Genomic DNA, 18,639 nt, shown 5'->3' with positions numbered 1-18,639 from the left:
CGGTTTCCGTAGTGTAGTGGTTATCACGTTCGCCTAACACGCGAAAGGTCCCCGGTTCGAGACCGGGCGGAAACAATTTTTTTCTCTCCCCCTGTTAAAACAAGTGAATGCCCATATGTCCAATTTAAAATAATCCGGGTTAAAACAATACATCTAATATGACCCAAATACAATTAAATAAAGCCTGGAAAATACATGTTTTAAAAGGTAGTATTACAATAGAGCAGTTTTTTTTCAACCTTTTTTGAGCCAAGGCACATTTCTTGCGTTGAAAAAAATGCAGAAGCACATCATCAGCAGAAATCATAAAAAAATAAAATAAAAACAAAACTCCGTTACAGTAAAAAGTCATTGTCACAATTGTTGGATATCAATCAATCAATGTTTACTTATATAGCCCTAAATCACTAGTGTCTCAAAGGGCTGCACAAACCACCACGACATCCTCGGTAGGCCCACATAAGGGCAAGGAAAACTCACACCCAGTGGGACGTCGGTGACAATGATGACTATGAGAACCTTTCTTCTTCAATTTCGTTTTCGCTATCTGCCTCCATACTCCAACCATCCGTTTCAATACATGCGTGATCTGTTGAATCGCTTGAGCCGCTGAAATTCGAGTCTGAATCCGAGCTATCCCTCCATCCATGTTTGCTATCCCTCCATCCATTGTTGATGTTGTTGACTTATGTGCTAATCAGATATATTTGGTCGCGGCATGACTGCCAGCTAATCAATGCTAACATGCTATTTAGGCTAGCTGTATGTACATTTGTAGCTATATTTGCATCCAGCGTTTCCCGCCACCCACATTTAATGCCAAACAAACACTTACCAATCGATGGATTTAAGTTGATCCAGTGTCACAAGATGCGAAACGTCCGATCGTTGGTCTGCACATTTTACCGCCGATGCTAAGGCAAACATGGACGAATAGCGTCAATAGCTATTCGCTCAATAGCTTCAGTTTCTTCTTCAATTTCGTGTTCGCTATCTGCCTCCATACTCCAACCATCCGTTTCAATACATGCGTAATCTGTTGAATCGCTTAAGCCGCTGAAATTCGAGTCTGAATCCGAGCTATCCCTCCATCCATGTTTGCTATCCCTCCATCCATTGTTGATGTTGTTGACTTATGTGCTAATCAGATATATTTGGTTGCGGCATGACTGCCAGCTAATCGATGCTAACATGCTATTTAGGCTAGCTGTATGTACATTTGTAGCTATATTTGCATCCAGCGTTTCCCTCCACCCACATTTAATGCCAAACAAACACTTACCAATCGATGGATTTAAGTTGATCCAGTGTCACAAGATGCGAAACGTCCCATCGTTGGTCTGCACATTTTACCGGCGATGCTAAGGCAGACTTGGCCGAATAGCGTCAAAAACTATTCGCTCAATAGCTTCAGTTTCTTCTTCAATTTCGTTTTCGCTATCTGCCTCCATACTCCAACCATCCGTTTCAATACATGCGTGATCTGTTGAATCGCTTAAGCCGCTGAAATTCGAGTCTGAATCCGAGCTATCCCTCCATCCATGTTTGCTATCCCTCCATCCATTGTTGATGTTGTTGACTTATGTGCTAATCAGATATATTTGGTTGCGGCATGACTGCCAGCTAATCGATGCTAACATGCTATTTAGGCTAGCTGTATGTACATTTGTAGCTATATTTGCATCCAGCGTTTCCCTCCACCCACATTTAATGCCAAACAAACACTTACCAATCGATGGATTTAAGTTGATCCAGTGTCACAAGATGCGAAACGTCCCATCGTTGGTCTGCACATTTTACCGGCGATGCTAAGGCAGACTTGGCCGAATAGCGTCAAAAACTATTCGCTCAATAGCTTCAGTTTCTTCTTCAATTTCGTTTTCGCTATCTGCCTCCATACTCCAACCATCCGTTTCAATACATGCGTGATCTGGTGAATCGCTTAAGCCGCTGAAATCCGAGTCTGAATCCGAGTTAATGTCGCTATATCTTGCTGTGCTATCCGTATTGGCAAAACTGGATGACGTCACAGGAAAATGGACGATGGCTTCACAGATAGCGAAAATCAGGCACTTTAAAGCTTTTTTTAGGGATGGGTAAAATTTTGGCAAAACTTCAAAAAAATCAAATAAGCCACTGGGAACTGATTTTTATTAGTTATAACCCTTCTGAAATTGTGATAATGTTCCCCTTTAAGAACCTCAATTTACAAACCCCACTATTTGCGAGCCCTTTGTTCACTCATTCATTTAGTGTCCCATAAAGTGTGCCATGAATTGATTGACGCGCACATTTAGTTGTATTCAGTGTTAAAAAATATTGGTAACACTTTAGTATGGGGAACATATTCTAAGTAACAAAGACTTAAGAGTTATTTGGACACTAGGGGACCATATAAGGGTTAGGGGTACTAATAAGCAATAATTCTGAGGTTATAAGGGAAGACTCTTAGTTAACGGCTTACTGCTTGTGAAATAAGGCCATGCGGAAAAAGGCATTAATAAGTACTTAAAAATGACTAACTAAGAGCCAATATGTTACGAATTTGCATGTTAATAAGCAACTAAATAATGGTGAATATGTTCTCCATATCAAAGTATTACCAAAATATAAAATGGCTCTCACGGAAATACATTTTTTAAATATTTGGCTTTCATGGCTCTCTCAGCCAAATAGGTTCCCGACCCCTGTGCTAGAGGACACCTTTTCCCTGTCTCCTTTTATTTTATTTTTTTTTATTTTTATTATTCTAACAATATAGTTTTTGGTGATTTCTGATTGTTTGTGAGGGCACCAAAAGGACCGTTGCACAGTTCGGCTTGTCATTTTTGTTGCTTTAGCTTGTTAATAAAGAGATATTGATGTATCATTCCCTTGTTATGGTTGTTAGATATAAAGTACTGTATAGCACTTGATATTGTGTTCAAAGTGTACTCACCTTCACTAAAATGTGGACTTTTTGTGGAGGCTAAAAGCCATTCCGGATAATTGCATTGTTCTAATGGAGAAATTTGCTTTACTCTTCTCGATTTCTGAACTTAATTGGTTCCGATGATTAACTTGTGTGATGACTGTATTATGCTGATAGTATATATTTGTACCATGAATTGATTAACGTGGACCCCGACTTAAACAAGTTGAAAAACTTATCCGGGTGTTACCATTTATTGGTCAATTGTACGGAATATGTACTGTACTGTGCAATCTACTAATAAAAGTTTCAATCAATCAATCAATCAATCAAAAATCCTGAATTGGGTCCACTCTGTCATATCATTTTGGCTTCTGGTCGCTCGTCATTCCGTTGGCGGCCAGAAGGTCGACTTCCCCGTTCTTGGACTCGTTTGTCACCAGCTGGAGAAAGCTCTCGGCCACCTGGGAGACGCTGCAAGGGGACAGGACAGGAACGTCAATCACGGCAAAAAAGGGGCTGACTTTTTTGTGTGAGCTAGGGTTGTACGGTGTACCGGTACTAGTATAGTATCGCGGTACTATACTAGGTACCCAGATCACACCTCACTCCTAGCCACTTCTCCAAAGTGGGCTGGCTCAGGGTGGAGGAAAGAGTAAAACAACTTGCACTGAGCCTAGTCTATAAAATTCGATACACCTCCCTGATACCGAAGTACATGTCAAACTACGTCCATCTTCTTCCGCTTATCCGAGGTCGGATCGCGGGGGCAGCAGCCTAAGCAGGGAAGCCCAGACTCTACTCTCCCCAGCCACTACGTCCAGCTCTTCCCAGGGAATCCCGAGGCGTTCCCAGGCCAGCCGGGAGACATAGTCTTCCCAACGTGTCCTGGGTCTTCCCCATGGCCTCCTGCCAGTTGGACGTGACCAGATGCCTGAACCACCTCATCTGGCTCCTCTCCATGTGGAGGAGCAGCGGCTTTACTTTGAGTTCCTCCCGGATCGCAGAGCTTCTCACCCTATCTCTAAGGGAGAGCCAAGCCACACGGCGGAGGAAACACATTTCGGCCGCTTGTACCCGTGGTCTTGTCCTTTCGGTCATAACCCAAAGCTCATGACCATAGGTGAGGATGGGAATGTAGATTGAACGGTAAATTGAGAGCTTTTCCTTCCGGCTCAGCTCCTTCTTTACCACAACGGATCGATTGATAAGGTAAGAAATACAAGAATATGTGTGTGTGTGTGTGTGTGTGTGTAAGTGTGTGTAACCAAAATCATGGTCTCGATACGGTAAACCATTGCATCTAATAGAGAGCTTAATACTAGAGTTAGTGAACATTGCTCCAAAGTCAGAATTTTTTGTTGATTCAATGTGCATAATAACTTGAAGTAAATAATGAAGATTAAAAAAACAATTGCAAACAAAACCATCCATCCATCCGTCCATTTTCTACCGCTTGTCCCATTAGGGTTCGTGGGGGGGTTGCTGGAGCCTATATCAGCTTTATTCGGGTGGAAGGCGGGGTACAACCTGGACCAGTCGCCACCTCATGGCAGTGCAAAAAAAATTTTTACTAAAATCTTCCTTTTTTTATATTTGCATAGTATGTATATATTATTAATGTTGTAAATACAAATATTTATACATCTAGAAAGGGTGGTCCTAAAGAGGTAGGCATTTTTCAGAGGTCTCAAGAAGGTAACAAATACAAGAATGTGTGTGTGCGTGTGTGTGTGTGCGTGCGTGCGTGTGTAACCGAAATCATGGTCCCAATACGGTAAACCATTGCATCTAATAGAGAGACAAATACTAGAGTCCGTGAACATTGCTCCAAAGTCAGGATGTTTTGTTGATTTAATGTGCATAATATCCTGAATAATGAAGATTAAAAACCAAAACTAAAAGAGAGCCAAATACTAGAGTCCGTGAACATTGCTCCAAAGTCAGGATTTTTTTGTTCATTTAATGTGCATAATAACTTGAATAATGAACACTAAAAACCAAAACTAAAAGAGAGCCAAATACTAGAGTCCGTGAACATTGCTCCAAAGTCAGAATCATTTGTTGATTTAATGTGCATAATAACTTGAAGTAAATAATGAAGATTAAAAACCAATTGCAAACAAAACAAATAATTACCTAAAAGCTTACCTTTTTTATATTTACATATTATGTATATATTATTAATGTTGTAAATACAAATCTTTATATATCTAAAAAGGGTGGTCCTAAAGAGGTAGGCATTTTTTGGAGGTCTCAAGAAGGTAAGAAATGTGTGTGTGTGTGTGTGTGTGTGTGTGTGTGTGTGTGTGTGTGTGTGTGAGTGTGTGTGTGTGTGTGTGTGTGTGTGCGTGTGTGTGTGTGTGTGTGTGTGTGTGTCTTAAAAGAAAGCCAAATACTGTAGTCCGTGAACATTGCTCCAAAGTCAGGATTTTAGGTTGATTTAATGTGCATAATAACTTGAAGTAAATAATGAAGATTAATAACCAATTCCAAACAAAAAAAATAATTACCTAAAAGCTTACCTTTTTTATATTTGTATAGTATGTATATATTATTAATGTTGTAAATACAATACTTTTTATATCTAGAAAGGGTGGTTCTAAAGAGGTAGGCATTTTTTTGGAGGTCTCAAGAAGGTAAGAAATACAAGAATGTGTGTGTGTGTGTGTGTGTGTGTGTGTGTGTGTGTGTGTGTGTGTGTGTGTGTGTGTGTGTGTGCGTGTGTGTTTGTGTGTAACCGAAATCATGGTCCCAATACGGTAAACCATAGCATTTAATAGAGAGCCAAATATTAGAGTCTGTGAACATTGTTCCAAAGTCAGGATTTTTTCTTTCATTTAATGTGCATAATAACTTGAATAATGAAGACTAAAAAACAAAACTAAAAGAGAGCCAAATACTAAAGTCTGTGAACATTGCTCCAAAGTCAGGATTATTTGTTGATTTAATGTGCATAATAACTTGAAGTAAATAATGAAGATTAAAAACCAATTGCAAACAAAACAAAAAAAGTACCTAAAAGCTTACCTTTTTATATGTGCTTAGTATGTATATATTATTAATGTTGAAAATACAAACCTTTATATATTTAAAAAGGGTGGTCCTAAAGGTGTAGGCATTTTTTGGAGGTCTCAAGAAGGTAAAAAAATACACAAATGTGTGTGTGTGTGTGTATGTGTGTGTGTGTGTGTGTGTGTGTGTGTGTGTGTGTGTGTGTGTGTGTGTGTGTGTGTGTGTGTGTGTGTGTGTGTGTGTGTGTGTGTGTGTGTGTGTGTGTGTGTGTGTGTGTGTGTGCTCCCAATACGGTAAACCATTGCATCTAATAGAGCCAAATACTAAAGTCTGTGAACATTGCTCCAAAGTCAGGATTATTTGTTGATTTAATGTGCATAATATCTTGAAGTAAAAAATGAAGATTAAAAACCAATTGCAAACAAAACTAAATAATTACCTAAAAGCTTACCTTTTTTATATTTGCATAGTATGTATATATTATTAATGTTGAAAATGCAAATTTTTATATATCTAGAAAGGGTGGTGCTAAACAGGTAGGCATTTTTCTCAGGTCTCAAGAAAGTAAGAAATACAAGAATGTGTGTGTGTGTGTGTGTGTGTGTGTGTGTGTGTGTGTGTGTGTGTGTGTGTGTGTGTGTGTGTGTGTGTGTGTTAAAAGAAAGCCAAATACTGTAGTCCGTGAACATTGCTCCAAAGTCAGGATTTTTGGTTGATTTAATGTGCATAATAAATAACTTGAAGTAAATAATGGAGATTAATAACCAATTGCAAACAAAAAAAAATAATGACCTAAAAGCTTACCTTTTTTATATTTGTATAGTATGTATATATTATTAATGTTGAAAATACAAATCTTTATATATCTAGAAAGGGCGAAATACAAGAAAGTGTATGTTTTCTTTTCTATTTCCCTTTTAAATAGTTGAAAAGCACTTTCATGGAATTGTGAGAACTGTTTGCTACTTTTACTTCCCGGGTTGGTCAAACACTCGCCTTAGCACGCCGAGCTTGTCCACCACTTCCCGCGTGGGTCCCTCCAGTTGGCAGAACGGACCCATCTTGGCTTGCAGCCCGGTGAAGATGTCGGTCTGGACCAAGGCGGGGCAAAGGGCGTTGACGCGCACGCCGTAGCCCAACCTGTCGGAGATATCCTGGCAACACAGCAGTTTTATCACCATGGTTACACTTCCACTCGGCCCAGGCGTGGGGGGGACGTTTGGCGCTCACCGCCATGGCTCGTGTGAAGACGTTGACGCCGCTCTTGGTGGCGCTGTAGACGGGCAGGCCTGGCAGAGGTTTGAACGCTGCAGGGCGAGACAGAACTTTCAACAACTCTTCCTCTTCTGTCCTTTAGAGGGCAGCAAAGAGCAGCTAGAATACTTCTAAGATGGTGACAAGTACCAAAATCCATGTTTATTTAGTTAAAACGTATAAAATGAGCTCAGATGCTATCTGTTAGCATGCTAAAATTTTATGCTAACAGTAGCACGGGAACAGCTAGCAAACTTCTAAGACGTTGACAATTACCACAATCCATGTTTATTTATTTAAAACGTATAAAATGAGCTCAAATGCTAACTGTTAGCATGCTAAAATGTTATACTAACATTAGCACGGGAACAGCTAGCAAACTTCTAAGATGGTGACAATTACCACAATCCATGTTTATTTAGTTAAAACGTATAAAATGAGCTCAGATGCTAACTGTTAGCATGCTAAAATTTTATGCTAACATTAGCACGGGAACAGCTAGCAAACTTCTAAGATGGTGACAATTACCACAATCCATGTTTATTTAGTTAAAACGTACAAAATGAGCTCAGATGCTATCTGTTAGCATGCTAAAATTTTATACTAACATTAGTACGGGAACAGCTAGCAAACTTCTAAGATGGTGACAATTACCACAATCCAAGTTTATTTAGTTAAAACGTATAAAATGAGCTCAGATGCTAGCATAGAATGTTAGCATGCCAACATGCTAGACCTAGGTTAGCCAGGGAATAGCTATCATAAAATCCATGCTTAATTGTGCTAAAAAGTTTGTAAGAACTCAAATGATAGCATATATACAAATATATCATGTTAGCAGGGGAACAGCTAGCATACTTCTTAGAAGGTGACAATTATCAAAATCCATGTTTATTTAGTTAAAAAGTACAAAATTCGCCCAAAAGTTAGCATTGAGTGTTAGCATGCTAACATGCTAGACTAACATTGGCAGGGGAACAGCTAGCATACTTCTAAGATGGTGACAATCACCAAAATCCATGTTTATTTAGTTAAAAAGTATAAAATTAGCTCAGATGTTAGCATAGAATGTTAGCATGCAAGACTAAGGTTAGCCGGGGAATAGCTAGCATAATTCTTGGAAGGTGACAATCACTAAAATCCATTCTTAATTGTGCTAAAAAGTTTGTAAGAATTCAAATGCTAGCATATATACAAATATATCATGTTAGCAGGGGAACAGCTAGCATACTTCTTAGAAGCTGATAATTACCAAAATCCATGTTTATTTAGTGACAACGTATAAAATGAGCTCAGATGCTAGCATAGAATGTTAGCAAGCTAACATGCTAAACTAACTTTAGCAGGGGAACAGCTAGCATACTTCTTAGATGGTGACAATCACCAAAATCCATGTTTATTTAGTTAAAAAGTATAAAATGAGCTCAGATGCTAACATAGAATGTTAGCATGCTAACATGCTAGACTAACATTAGCAGGGGAACAGCTAGCATACTTCCTAAGATAGTGAAATTCACCAAAAGCCATGTTTATTTAGTTAAAAATTACAGAATGAGCTCAGATGCTAGCATAGCTTGTTAGCATGCTAACATACTGGACTAACGTTAGCAGGGGAACAGCTAGCATACTTCTAAGATGGTGACAATTAACAAAATCCATGTTTGTTTAGTTAAAAAGTATAAAATGAGCTCAGATGCTAACATAGAATGTTAGCATGCTAACATGCTAGACTAACATTAGCAGGGGAAAAGCTCGCATACTTCCTAAGATAGTGAAAATCACCAAAAGCCATGTTTATTTAGTTTTAAATTACAGAAGGAGCTCAGATGCTAGCATAGCTTGTTAGCATGCTAACATACTGGACTAACGTTAGCAGGGGAACAGCTAGCGTACTTCTAAGATGGTGACAATTAACAAAATCCATGTTTGTTTAGTTAAAAAGTATAAAATGAGCTCAGATGCTAACATAGAATGTTAGCATGCTAACATGCTAGACTAACATTAGCAGGGGAACAGCTCGCATACTTCCTAAGATAGTGAAAATCACCAAAAGCCATGTTTATTTAGTTAAAAATTACAGAATGAGCTCAGATGCTAGCATAGCTTGTTAGCATGCTAACATACTGGACTAACGTTAGCAGGGGAACAGCTAGCATACTTCTAAGATGGTGACAATTAACAAAATCCATGTTTGTTTAGTTAAAAAGTATAAAATGAGCTCAGATGCTAGCATAGAATGTTAGCATGCTAACATGCTAAACTAAAATTAGCAGGGGAAAAGCTAGCATACTTCTTAGATGGTGACAATGATCAAAATTCATGTTTATTTGGCTAAAAACTACAAAAGCGCTCAAATGTCAGCATGCTAACATTAGCATGCTAACAGGGGAACAGCTTGCATACGTCTCAGATGGCACCAAGGGAGGAGGTGGAAAGAGTTCAGGTGCTGCTGAAAACCAAACTAAAGGAGGCCAAAGAGAACTGCAGGAGGAAGCTGGAAGGGAAGCTGAAGGACAAGAACATGGAGGCGGTCTGGAGAGGTATGCAGACCTCAGACCGCCGGGGGGGTCGGGGGGTGGACAGAGACAAAGAGAGGGCCAATGAGCTAAACCAGTTCTTTAAAGGGGAACAATATCACAATTTCAGAAGGGTTAAAACCAATAAAAATCAGTTCCCAGTAGCTTGTTTTATTTTTTGAAATTTTTTTCAAAATTTTACCCATCTTGGAATATCCCGAAAAAAGGCTTTAAAGTGCCTGATTTTCGCTATCTGTAAATCCACCCGTCCATTTTCCTGTGACGTCACATAGTGATGCCAATACAAACAAACATGGCGGATAGAACAGAAAGATATAGCGACATTAGCTCGGATTCAGACTCGGATTTCAGCGGTTTAAGCGATTCGACAGATTACGCATGTATTGAAACGGATGGTTGGGGTGTGGAGGCAGATAGCAAAAACGAAATTGAAGAAGAAACTGAAGCTATTGAGCGAATAGCTATTGAAGCTATTCGGCGACCGCCTTCTAACCAACGATTGCATCTTTTGACCACTGGAGCAACTTAAATATGTCGATTGGTAAGTGTTTGTTTGGCATTAAATGTGGGTGGAGGGAAAGGCTGGATGCAAATATAGCTACAAATGCACATACAGCTAGCTTAGATAACATGTTAGCATCGATTAGCTGGCAGTCATGCAGTGACCAAATATGTCTGATTAGTTGGAGTGTGAAGGCAGATAGCAAAAACGAAATTGAAGAAGAAACTGAAGCTATTGAGCGAATAGCTATTGAGGCTATTCGGCGATCGCCTTCTAACCAACGATTGCATCTTTTGACCACTGGAGCAACTTAAATCCGTCGATTGGTAAGTGTTTGTTTGGCATTAAATGTGGGTGGGGGGAAAGGATGGATGCAAATATAGCAAAAATGTACATACAGCTAGCCTAGATAGCATGTTGGCATCGATTAGCTGGCAGTCATGCCGCGACCAAATATGTCTGATTAGCACATAAGTCAATAACATCAACAAAACTTACCTTTGTGATTTCGTTGACTTTATCGTTGGGAATGCATCTGCTTTGAGTGTCGCAGGATATCCACACATTCTTGCCATTTCTGCCGTGTTAGCATCGATTAGCATGCCGTGCTAATCGATGCACACTCCACGTAAGACAACTTGAATCCGTCCATGATCGTGTTGTTACAACCTCCGACAACACCCCGACGAGGCATGATGTCTCCAAGGTGCGGAAAACAGTCGAAAAAACGGAAAATAACAGAGCTGATTTGACTTGGTGTGTGTAATGTGTTTGAGAAAATGGTGGATTGATTCCCGTCGTGACGTCACGGGTGAAAGGTCATCGGTACGACAGCGAACAATTGAAAGGTGTTTAAATCGGCAAATTCACCCTTTTAGAGTTCGGAAATCGGTACATCAAGGTATATGACGCTTACATAGGTCTGGTGATAATGTTCCCCTTTAACAGGTTTGACACAGTGGCTCCGACAAGCTCCTGCCCCCCACCCCCAAAAACATGCCAGCCGGGCCCCTGGCAACTTCAGCGAACCCTCCCCCCCGCCTCACAGACCCCCGACTCCAATGACTATCTTCCCCCCACCTAACACCTCACCCTCAAGAGGATGATCCCGTCATCCCCCAACCACCTGAGACCCCCCCCCAGTGTGTCCGTCTGCAGAACAGATGAAGGCACGGCTAAATAAGTTACACACAGGCAAGGTCCTGACGGTGTGAGCCCCAGGGTGCCCAAAGCCTGCGCCCCCACAGCTGTGTGGTGTGCTCCAGCACATCTCCAACATGAGCCTTAGGCTGCAGAAAGTCCCCACTCTGTGGAAAACCTCATGCGTGGTCCCCGATCCCCAAGTGCAAGCGACCCAGCACGTCAAAGGACGACAGGCCGGTGGCGCTAACCTCCCATATCATGGAGACCATGGGTCTTGACTGTAGGGCGGAGTTGTTCCAGGACCAACCTCTGGTCCTGGAACAACTCAAATTCGCCAAGACCCACCTGGACCAACTCCAATTCGCCTACCAGCCCCAACTGGGAGTGGAGGACGCAGTCACCTACCTGCTGAACCGAGCCAACACCCACCTGGACAAACCTGCGAGCTTTGTGAGGGTCATGTTTTTTGACTTCTCCAGTGCTTTCAATACCATACAGCCTGGGCTACTGGGTAAGAAGTTGGAGAAGATGCCCCCTTGGTGTCCTGGGTTATAGATTACCTGACTGACAGACCACAGTACGTTCGACTGCAGGACTGTGTGTCTGACAGGCTGGTCAGCAACACCGGGGCCCCGCAGGGTACAGTCCTCTTCCCCCTTCCTCTTCACCATTTACACCACCGATTTCCACTATCAGTCAGAGTCCTGCCACCTTCAGAAGTTTTCTGAGGACTCTGCGATAGTGGGGTGTATTGAGGATGGTGATGATGAGGAACACAGGACACTGGTGGAGGACTTTGTCACATGGTGTGGAAAGAACCACCTCCAGCTCAATGTGACGAAGACCAAGGAGCTGGTTGTGGACCTGGGAAGGAGGAAGAGTACTCCGGCGACCCCTGTTTCCATCAGGGGGGTCGATGTGGACATGGTTGAGGATTATAAATACCTCGAAGTACACATGGACAACAAGCTGAATGGGTCAAAACACGCTGAGGTCCTCTACAAGAAGAGACAGAGCCGCCTCTACTTCCTCAGGAGGCTAGGATCCTTCAACGTCTGTACAAAGATGTTGAAGATGTTCTACGCATTCTTGAACACCGGGGCAGCGGGCTAAGAGTGAGGGACACAAACAGACTGGACAAGTTGGTAGAGAAGGCCAGTAACGTGGTGGGAGTGGGAGTGGAGCTGGACTCTCTGGGCTACTGGGTAAGAAGTTGGAGAAGATGCCCCCTTGGTGTCTTGGGTTATAGATTACCTGACTGACAGACCACAGTACGTTCGACTGCTGGACTGTGTGTCTGACAGGCTGGTCAGCAACACCGGGGCCCCGCAGGGTACAGTCCTCTTCCCCCTTCCTCTTCAGCATTTACACCACCGATTTCCACTATCAGTCAGAGTCCTGCCACCTTCAGAAGTTTTCTGAGGACTCTGCGATAGTGGGGTGTATTGAGGATGGTGATGATGAGGAATACAGGACACTGGTGGAGGACTTTGTCACATGGTGTGGAAAGAACCACCTCCAGCTCAATGTGACGAAGACCAAGGAGCTGGTTGTGGACCTGGGAAGGAGAAAGAGTATTCCGGCGACCCCTGTTTCCATCAGGGGGGTGGATGTGGACATGGTTGAGGATTATAAATACCTCGTAGTACACATGGACAACAAGCTGAATGGGTCAAAACACGCTGAGGCCCTCTACAAGAAGAGACAGAGCCGCCTCTACTTCCTCAGGAGGCTAGGATCCTTCAACGTCTGTACAAAGATGTTGAAGATGTTCTACGAGTCTGTGGTGGCGGGCGCCTTCTTGAACGCCGGGGCTTGCTGGGGCAGCGGGCTAAGAGTGAGGGACACAAACAGACTGGACAAGTTGGTAGAGAAGGTCAGTAACGTGGTGGGAGTGGGAGTGGAGCTGGACTCTCTGGGCTACTGGGTAAGAAGTTGGAGAAGATGCCCCCTTGGTGTCCTGGGTTATAGATTACCTGACTGACAGACCACAGTACGTTCGACTGCCGGACTGTGTGTCTGACAGGCTGGTCAGCAACACCGGGGCCACGCAGGGTACAGTCCTCTTCCCCCTTCCTCTTCACCATTTACACCACCGATTTCCACTATCAGTCAGAGTCCTGCCACCTTCAGAAGTTTTCTGAGGACTCTGCGATAGTGGGGTGTATTGAGGATGGTGATGATGAGGAATACAGGACACTGGTGGAGGACTTTGTCACATGGTGTGGAAAGAACCACCTCCAGCTCAATGTGACGAAGACCAAGGAGCTGGTTGTGGACCTGGGAAGGAGGAAGAGTACTCCGGCGACCCCTGTTTCCATCAGGGGGGTGGATGTGGACATGGTTGAGGATTATAAATACCTCGAAGTACACATGGACAACAAGCTGAATGGGTCAAAACACGCTGAGGTCCTCTACAAGAAGAGACAGAGCCGCCTCTACTTCCTCAGCAGGCTAGGATCCTTCAACGTCTGTACAAAGATGTTGAAGATGTTCTACGAGACCGTGGTGGCGGGCGCCTTCTTGAACGCCGGGGCTTGCTGGGGCAGCGGGCTGAGAGTGAGGGACACAAACAGACTGGACAAGTTGGTAGAGAAGGCCAGTAACGTGGTGGGAGTGGAGCTGGACTCTCTGGCGGTGGTGTCAGAGAGGAGGAGTCTAGAAAAACTCTTAGCCATTATGGACAACACCTCCCACCCACTACACTCGGACCTTGCGGGGAGAATGAGCACGTTCAGTGGAAGGCTCAGACTCCCTAAATGTAACACGGAACGACACAGGAGGTCCTTCATACCGACAGCCATCAGACTGTATCATGCATATGTTCCTTGACTGCACTTAAATGTAGAATATGTTTATATTAGTCATGTATTATATTCATAATATATATGATATATTATTCATTATTATTATCATCTATTGTGAGCAAACTGTGGTGCTGAATTTCCCCCAACGATCAATAAAGTACTTTTTATTCTATTCTATTCTATTCTATTCTAGTATATAAAGTAATAATAACAATAATGAATAGTTGATATAGTAATAATAAAAACAATATGAATAGTTGATACAGTAATAATAATACTAATATGAATAGTATATATATAAATATAGTAATAATAATAATAATAAATAGTTGATACAGTAATAATAACAATAATGAATAGTTGATATAGTAATAATAATAATATGAATAGTATATATAGTAACTACAAAAATGGCCCTGCGATGAGGTGGCGACTTGTCCAGGGTGTACCCCGCCTTTCGCCCGATTGTAGCTGAGACAGGCGCCAGCGCCCCCCGCGACCCCAAAAGGGAATAAGCGGTAGGAAATGGATGGGATGGATGGTAACTACAAAAATGTGAATAGTTGGTATAGTAAAAATAATAATGATAATGAATGGTTGATATAGTAATAACAATAATAATATGAATAGTATATATATATAGTAGTAACAATAATGATGAATAGTATATATAGTAATAATAATAATAATGAATGGCTGATATAGTAATAATAATAATAATATGAATAGTATGTGTAGTAATAATAAAATGAATAGTAAATATAGTAGTAATAATAAAAATGAATAGTATATATAGTATTCATAATATGATGAATAGTTGATATAGTAAAAATAATAATACTAATGAATGGTTGATATAGTAATAATAATGATAATATGAATAGTATATATAGTAATAACAATAATAATGAATAGTATATATAGCAATAATAATAATAATAATGAATGGTTGATATAGTAATAATAATAATAATAAAATGAATAATATATGTCATGGTCCACATCTTGGACCATGACATATTCTGGTTTGGTTTCTGTTTTATTATCATCCTGTGTTGCATTCGACTTCTTTGGTTCCCAGTGGCACTTCCTGTTTGGTTTTCTGTTGTCAGGGTAACTCATTCAGTGTCACGTGATTCTGGTTTGTCGTCACGCACCTGACTTGATTATTTATCTCCTTATTTAAGACCGCCCTTGTTTACGGTCTCGGACTATAGTTTGCTACATGCAACAAGTGACATCGATCTTCCCGCATTGTGGTAACTATCTTTTTTCACCCTATTAGCTTCCATGCTATTTTGTTTGTTTACTTGTCCCTAGTTTACATACTAGCGCTTTCTGTTCATTCTAGCTTCCACGCTAGTTCTGTTGGTTTCGTCCTTAGTGCCTATGTGCCAGTATTATTGTTATTAGTTTGTTTTTGTAGTTAGGAATAAATCCTCATTCCTAAATTACCGCTGTGTTCCATCTCCGCGGCACCACGAGAACGCAAACACACGCCACGATGCCACCTAGACGTCACAGTATATATAGTATTCATAATATGAATAATAAATATAGTAGTAATAATAAAAATGAATAGTATATATAGTATTCATAATATGAATAGTAAATATAGTAGGAATAATAAAAATGAATAGTATATATAGTATTTATAATATGATGAATAGTTGATATGGTAAAAATAATAATAATAATAATAATAATAATGAATGGTCGATATGGTAATAATAACAATATGAATAGTATATATAGAAATAATAATAAATAGTTGATATAGTAATAATTATAATAATATGAATAGTATGTATAGAAATAATAATAAATAGTTGATATAGTAATAATCATAATAATATGAATAGTGTATATAGAAATAATAATGATGAATAGTTGATATAGTAATAATAATAATAATAATATGAATAGTATATATAGAAATAATAATAAATAGTTGATATAGTAATAATCATAATAATATGAATAGTGTGTATAGTAATAATAATATGAATAATAAATATAGTAGTAATAATAAAAAATAATAGTATATATAGTATTTATAATATGATGAATAGTTGATATAGTAAAATAATAATAATAATAATGAATGGTTGATATAGTAATAATAACAATATGAATAGTATATATAGTAATAGTAATATTAATAATGAATGGTTGATATAGTAATAATAATAATAATATGAATAGTATATATAGAAATAATAATAATAATAATAAATAGTTGATATAGTAATTATTATAATAATATGAATAGTATGTATAGTAATAATAATATGAATAGTAAATATAGTATTAATAATAAAAATGAATAATAAATATAGTATTTATAATATGATGAATAGTTGATATAGTAAAAATAATAATAATAATAATAATAATAATGAATGGTTGATATAATAATAATAATAATATAAATAGTATATATAGTATTAATAATATGAATAGTAAATATAGTAGTAATAATAAAAATGAATAGTATATATAGTATTTATAATATGACGAATAGTTGATATAGTAAAAATAATAATAGTAATAAAAGTGAATGGTTGATATAGTCATAATAACAACATGAATAGTATATATAGTAATAATAATAATAATGAATAGTATATATGGCAATAATAATTTTAATAATGAATGGTCGATATAGTAATAATAATAATAATAATAATAATAATATGAATAGTATATATAGTAATAATAATAATATGAATAGTTGATATAGTAATAATATTAATATGAATAGTATATAAAGTAATGATAGTAATAATGAATTGTATATATAGTAATTATAATAATAGTAATAGTTGATATAGTAAAAACAATAATAATATTGAATGGTTGATATAGTAATAATATTAATATGTATAGTATGTATGGTAATAATAATAATGAATAGTATATATAGTAATTAGAATAATATGAATAGTTGATGTAGAAGAAAAAATAATAATAATGAATGCTTGATATGATAATAATAATAATAAGAAGAAGTAGTTGACCTGCCATGGATGAAATGTTGACAATGACGCCTCCCTGTCCTCCAGTCATCTTGTTCATGTGCTGCAGTGCCAGGTAAGTTCCTCTGATCACCGCCACCTGCAGGGTGGGAGCAGGACTTGTTGCATTCCAAGAAGATGAAGATGAAGATAAAGATGAAGATGAAGTCAACTCGTCAGAAGGAATCTTACAAAGTTGATGGCCACAGTCTTCTCAAAGTCGTCCTCGTTCAGAACACCTGCGTTGTTGCAGAGGACGTCCATCTTGCCAAACGTCTTCACGGTCGTCTCCAGGGCAGCTGGCAGCACACATGTCACCTTTAGAGTAGTCAGTGTGCAGCACTCACATTATGACCACATTTAGTGGGCGTCACCTTTAGAGTAGTCAGTGTGCAGCACTCACATATCACCACACTTAGTGGGCGTCACCTTTAGAGTAGTCAGTGTGCAGCACTCACATTATGACCACACTTAGTGGGCGTCACCTTTAGAGTAGTCAGTGTGCAGCACTCACATATCACCACACTTAGTGGGCGTCACCTTTAGAGTAGTCAGTGTGCAGCACTCACATTATGACCACACTTAGTGGGCGTCACCTTTAGAGTAGTCAGTGTGCAGCACTCACATATCACCACACTTAGTAGGAGTCACCTTTAGAGTAGTCAGTGTGCAGCACTCACATATCACCACACTTAGTGGGCGTCACCTTTAGAGTAGTCAGTGTGCAGCACTCACATTATGACCACACTTAGTGGGAGTCACCTTTAGAGTAGTCAGTGTGCAGCACTCACATATCACCACACTTAGTGGGCGTCACCTTTAGAGTAGTCAGTGTGCAGCACTCACATATCACCACACTTAGTAGGAGTCACCTTTAGAGTAGTCAGTGTGCAGCACTCACATATCACCACACTTAGTAGGAGTCACCTTTAGAGTAGTCAGTGTGCAGCACTCACATTATGACCACACTTAGTGGGCGTCACCTTTAGAGTAGTCAGTGTGCAGCACTCACATTATGACCACATTTAGTGGGCGTCACCTTTAGAGTAGTCAGTGTGCAGCACTCACATTATGACCACATTTAGTGGGCGTCACCTTTAGAGTAGTCAGTGTGCAGCACTCACATGTCACCACATTTAGTGGGCGTCACCTTTAGAGTAGTCAGTGTGCAGCACTCACATATCACCACACTTAGTGGGCATCACCTTTAGAGTAGTCAGTGTACAGCACTCACATTATGACCACACTTAGTGGGCGTCACCTTTAGAGTAGTCAGTGTGCAGCACTCACATATCACCACACTTAGTGGGCGTCACCTTTAGAGTAGTCAGTGTACAGCACTCACATTATGACCACACTTAGTGGGCGTCACCTTTAGAGTAGTCAGTGTGCAGCACTCACATATCACCACACTTAGTGGGCGTCACCTTTAGAGTAGTCAGTGTGCAGCACT

The 18,639-nt window shown here is 39.7% G+C and overlaps 1 protein-coding gene and 1 non-coding gene across 2 annotated transcripts; one reads left to right on the top strand and one right to left on the bottom strand.

Moving 5' to 3' along the window:
* The first annotated feature begins 2 nt into the window (after positions 1 to 2).
* trnav-aac (transfer RNA valine (anticodon AAC)) lies at positions 3 to 75 on the top strand. The gene has a single exon. It is a non-coding gene; the product is annotated as a tRNA-Val (tRNA).
* Positions 76 to 3,146: 3,071 nt separating this feature from the next.
* Positions 3,147 to 17,531, bottom strand: LOC133551899 (15-hydroxyprostaglandin dehydrogenase [NAD(+)]-like). The gene is made up of 5 exons (XM_061899086.1): positions 17,379 to 17,531; positions 17,190 to 17,286; positions 7,157 to 7,233; positions 6,923 to 7,080; positions 3,147 to 3,385 (listed from the first exon to the last, which is right to left on the bottom strand). Exons 1-5 carry the CDS (start codon positions 17,448 to 17,450, stop codon positions 3,274 to 3,276), a joined length of 516 nt encoding a protein of 171 aa, XP_061755070.1. The 5' UTR covers positions 17,451 to 17,531; the 3' UTR covers positions 3,147 to 3,273.
* Between the last annotated feature and the right edge of the window lie 1,108 nt (positions 17,532 to 18,639).

The sequence above is a fragment of the Nerophis ophidion genome, linkage group LG04 (assembly GCF_033978795.1).
Source record: "Nerophis ophidion isolate RoL-2023_Sa linkage group LG04, RoL_Noph_v1.0, whole genome shotgun sequence".
Taxonomy (NCBI): domain Eukaryota; kingdom Metazoa; phylum Chordata; class Actinopteri; order Syngnathiformes; family Syngnathidae; genus Nerophis; species Nerophis ophidion.
Note: the sequence above shows the minus strand (reverse complement) of the source record. Positions and strands in the feature narration are given on the sequence as shown.

Coding starts and splice junctions, on each gene's coding strand:
- LOC133551899 (XM_061899086.1), bottom strand. CDS start 17,450: ATGGACGTCCTCTGCAACAACGCAGGTGTTCTGAACGAGGACGACTTT. Junction 17,287..17,378: donor AGACTGTGGCCATCAACTTT/GTAAGATTCCTT, acceptor CCCACCCTGCAG/GTGGCGGTGATCAGAGGAAC. Junction 7,081..7,156: donor TCTTCACACGAGCCATGGCG/GTGAGCGCCAAA, acceptor CTGTGTTGCCAG/GATATCTCCGACAGGTTGGG.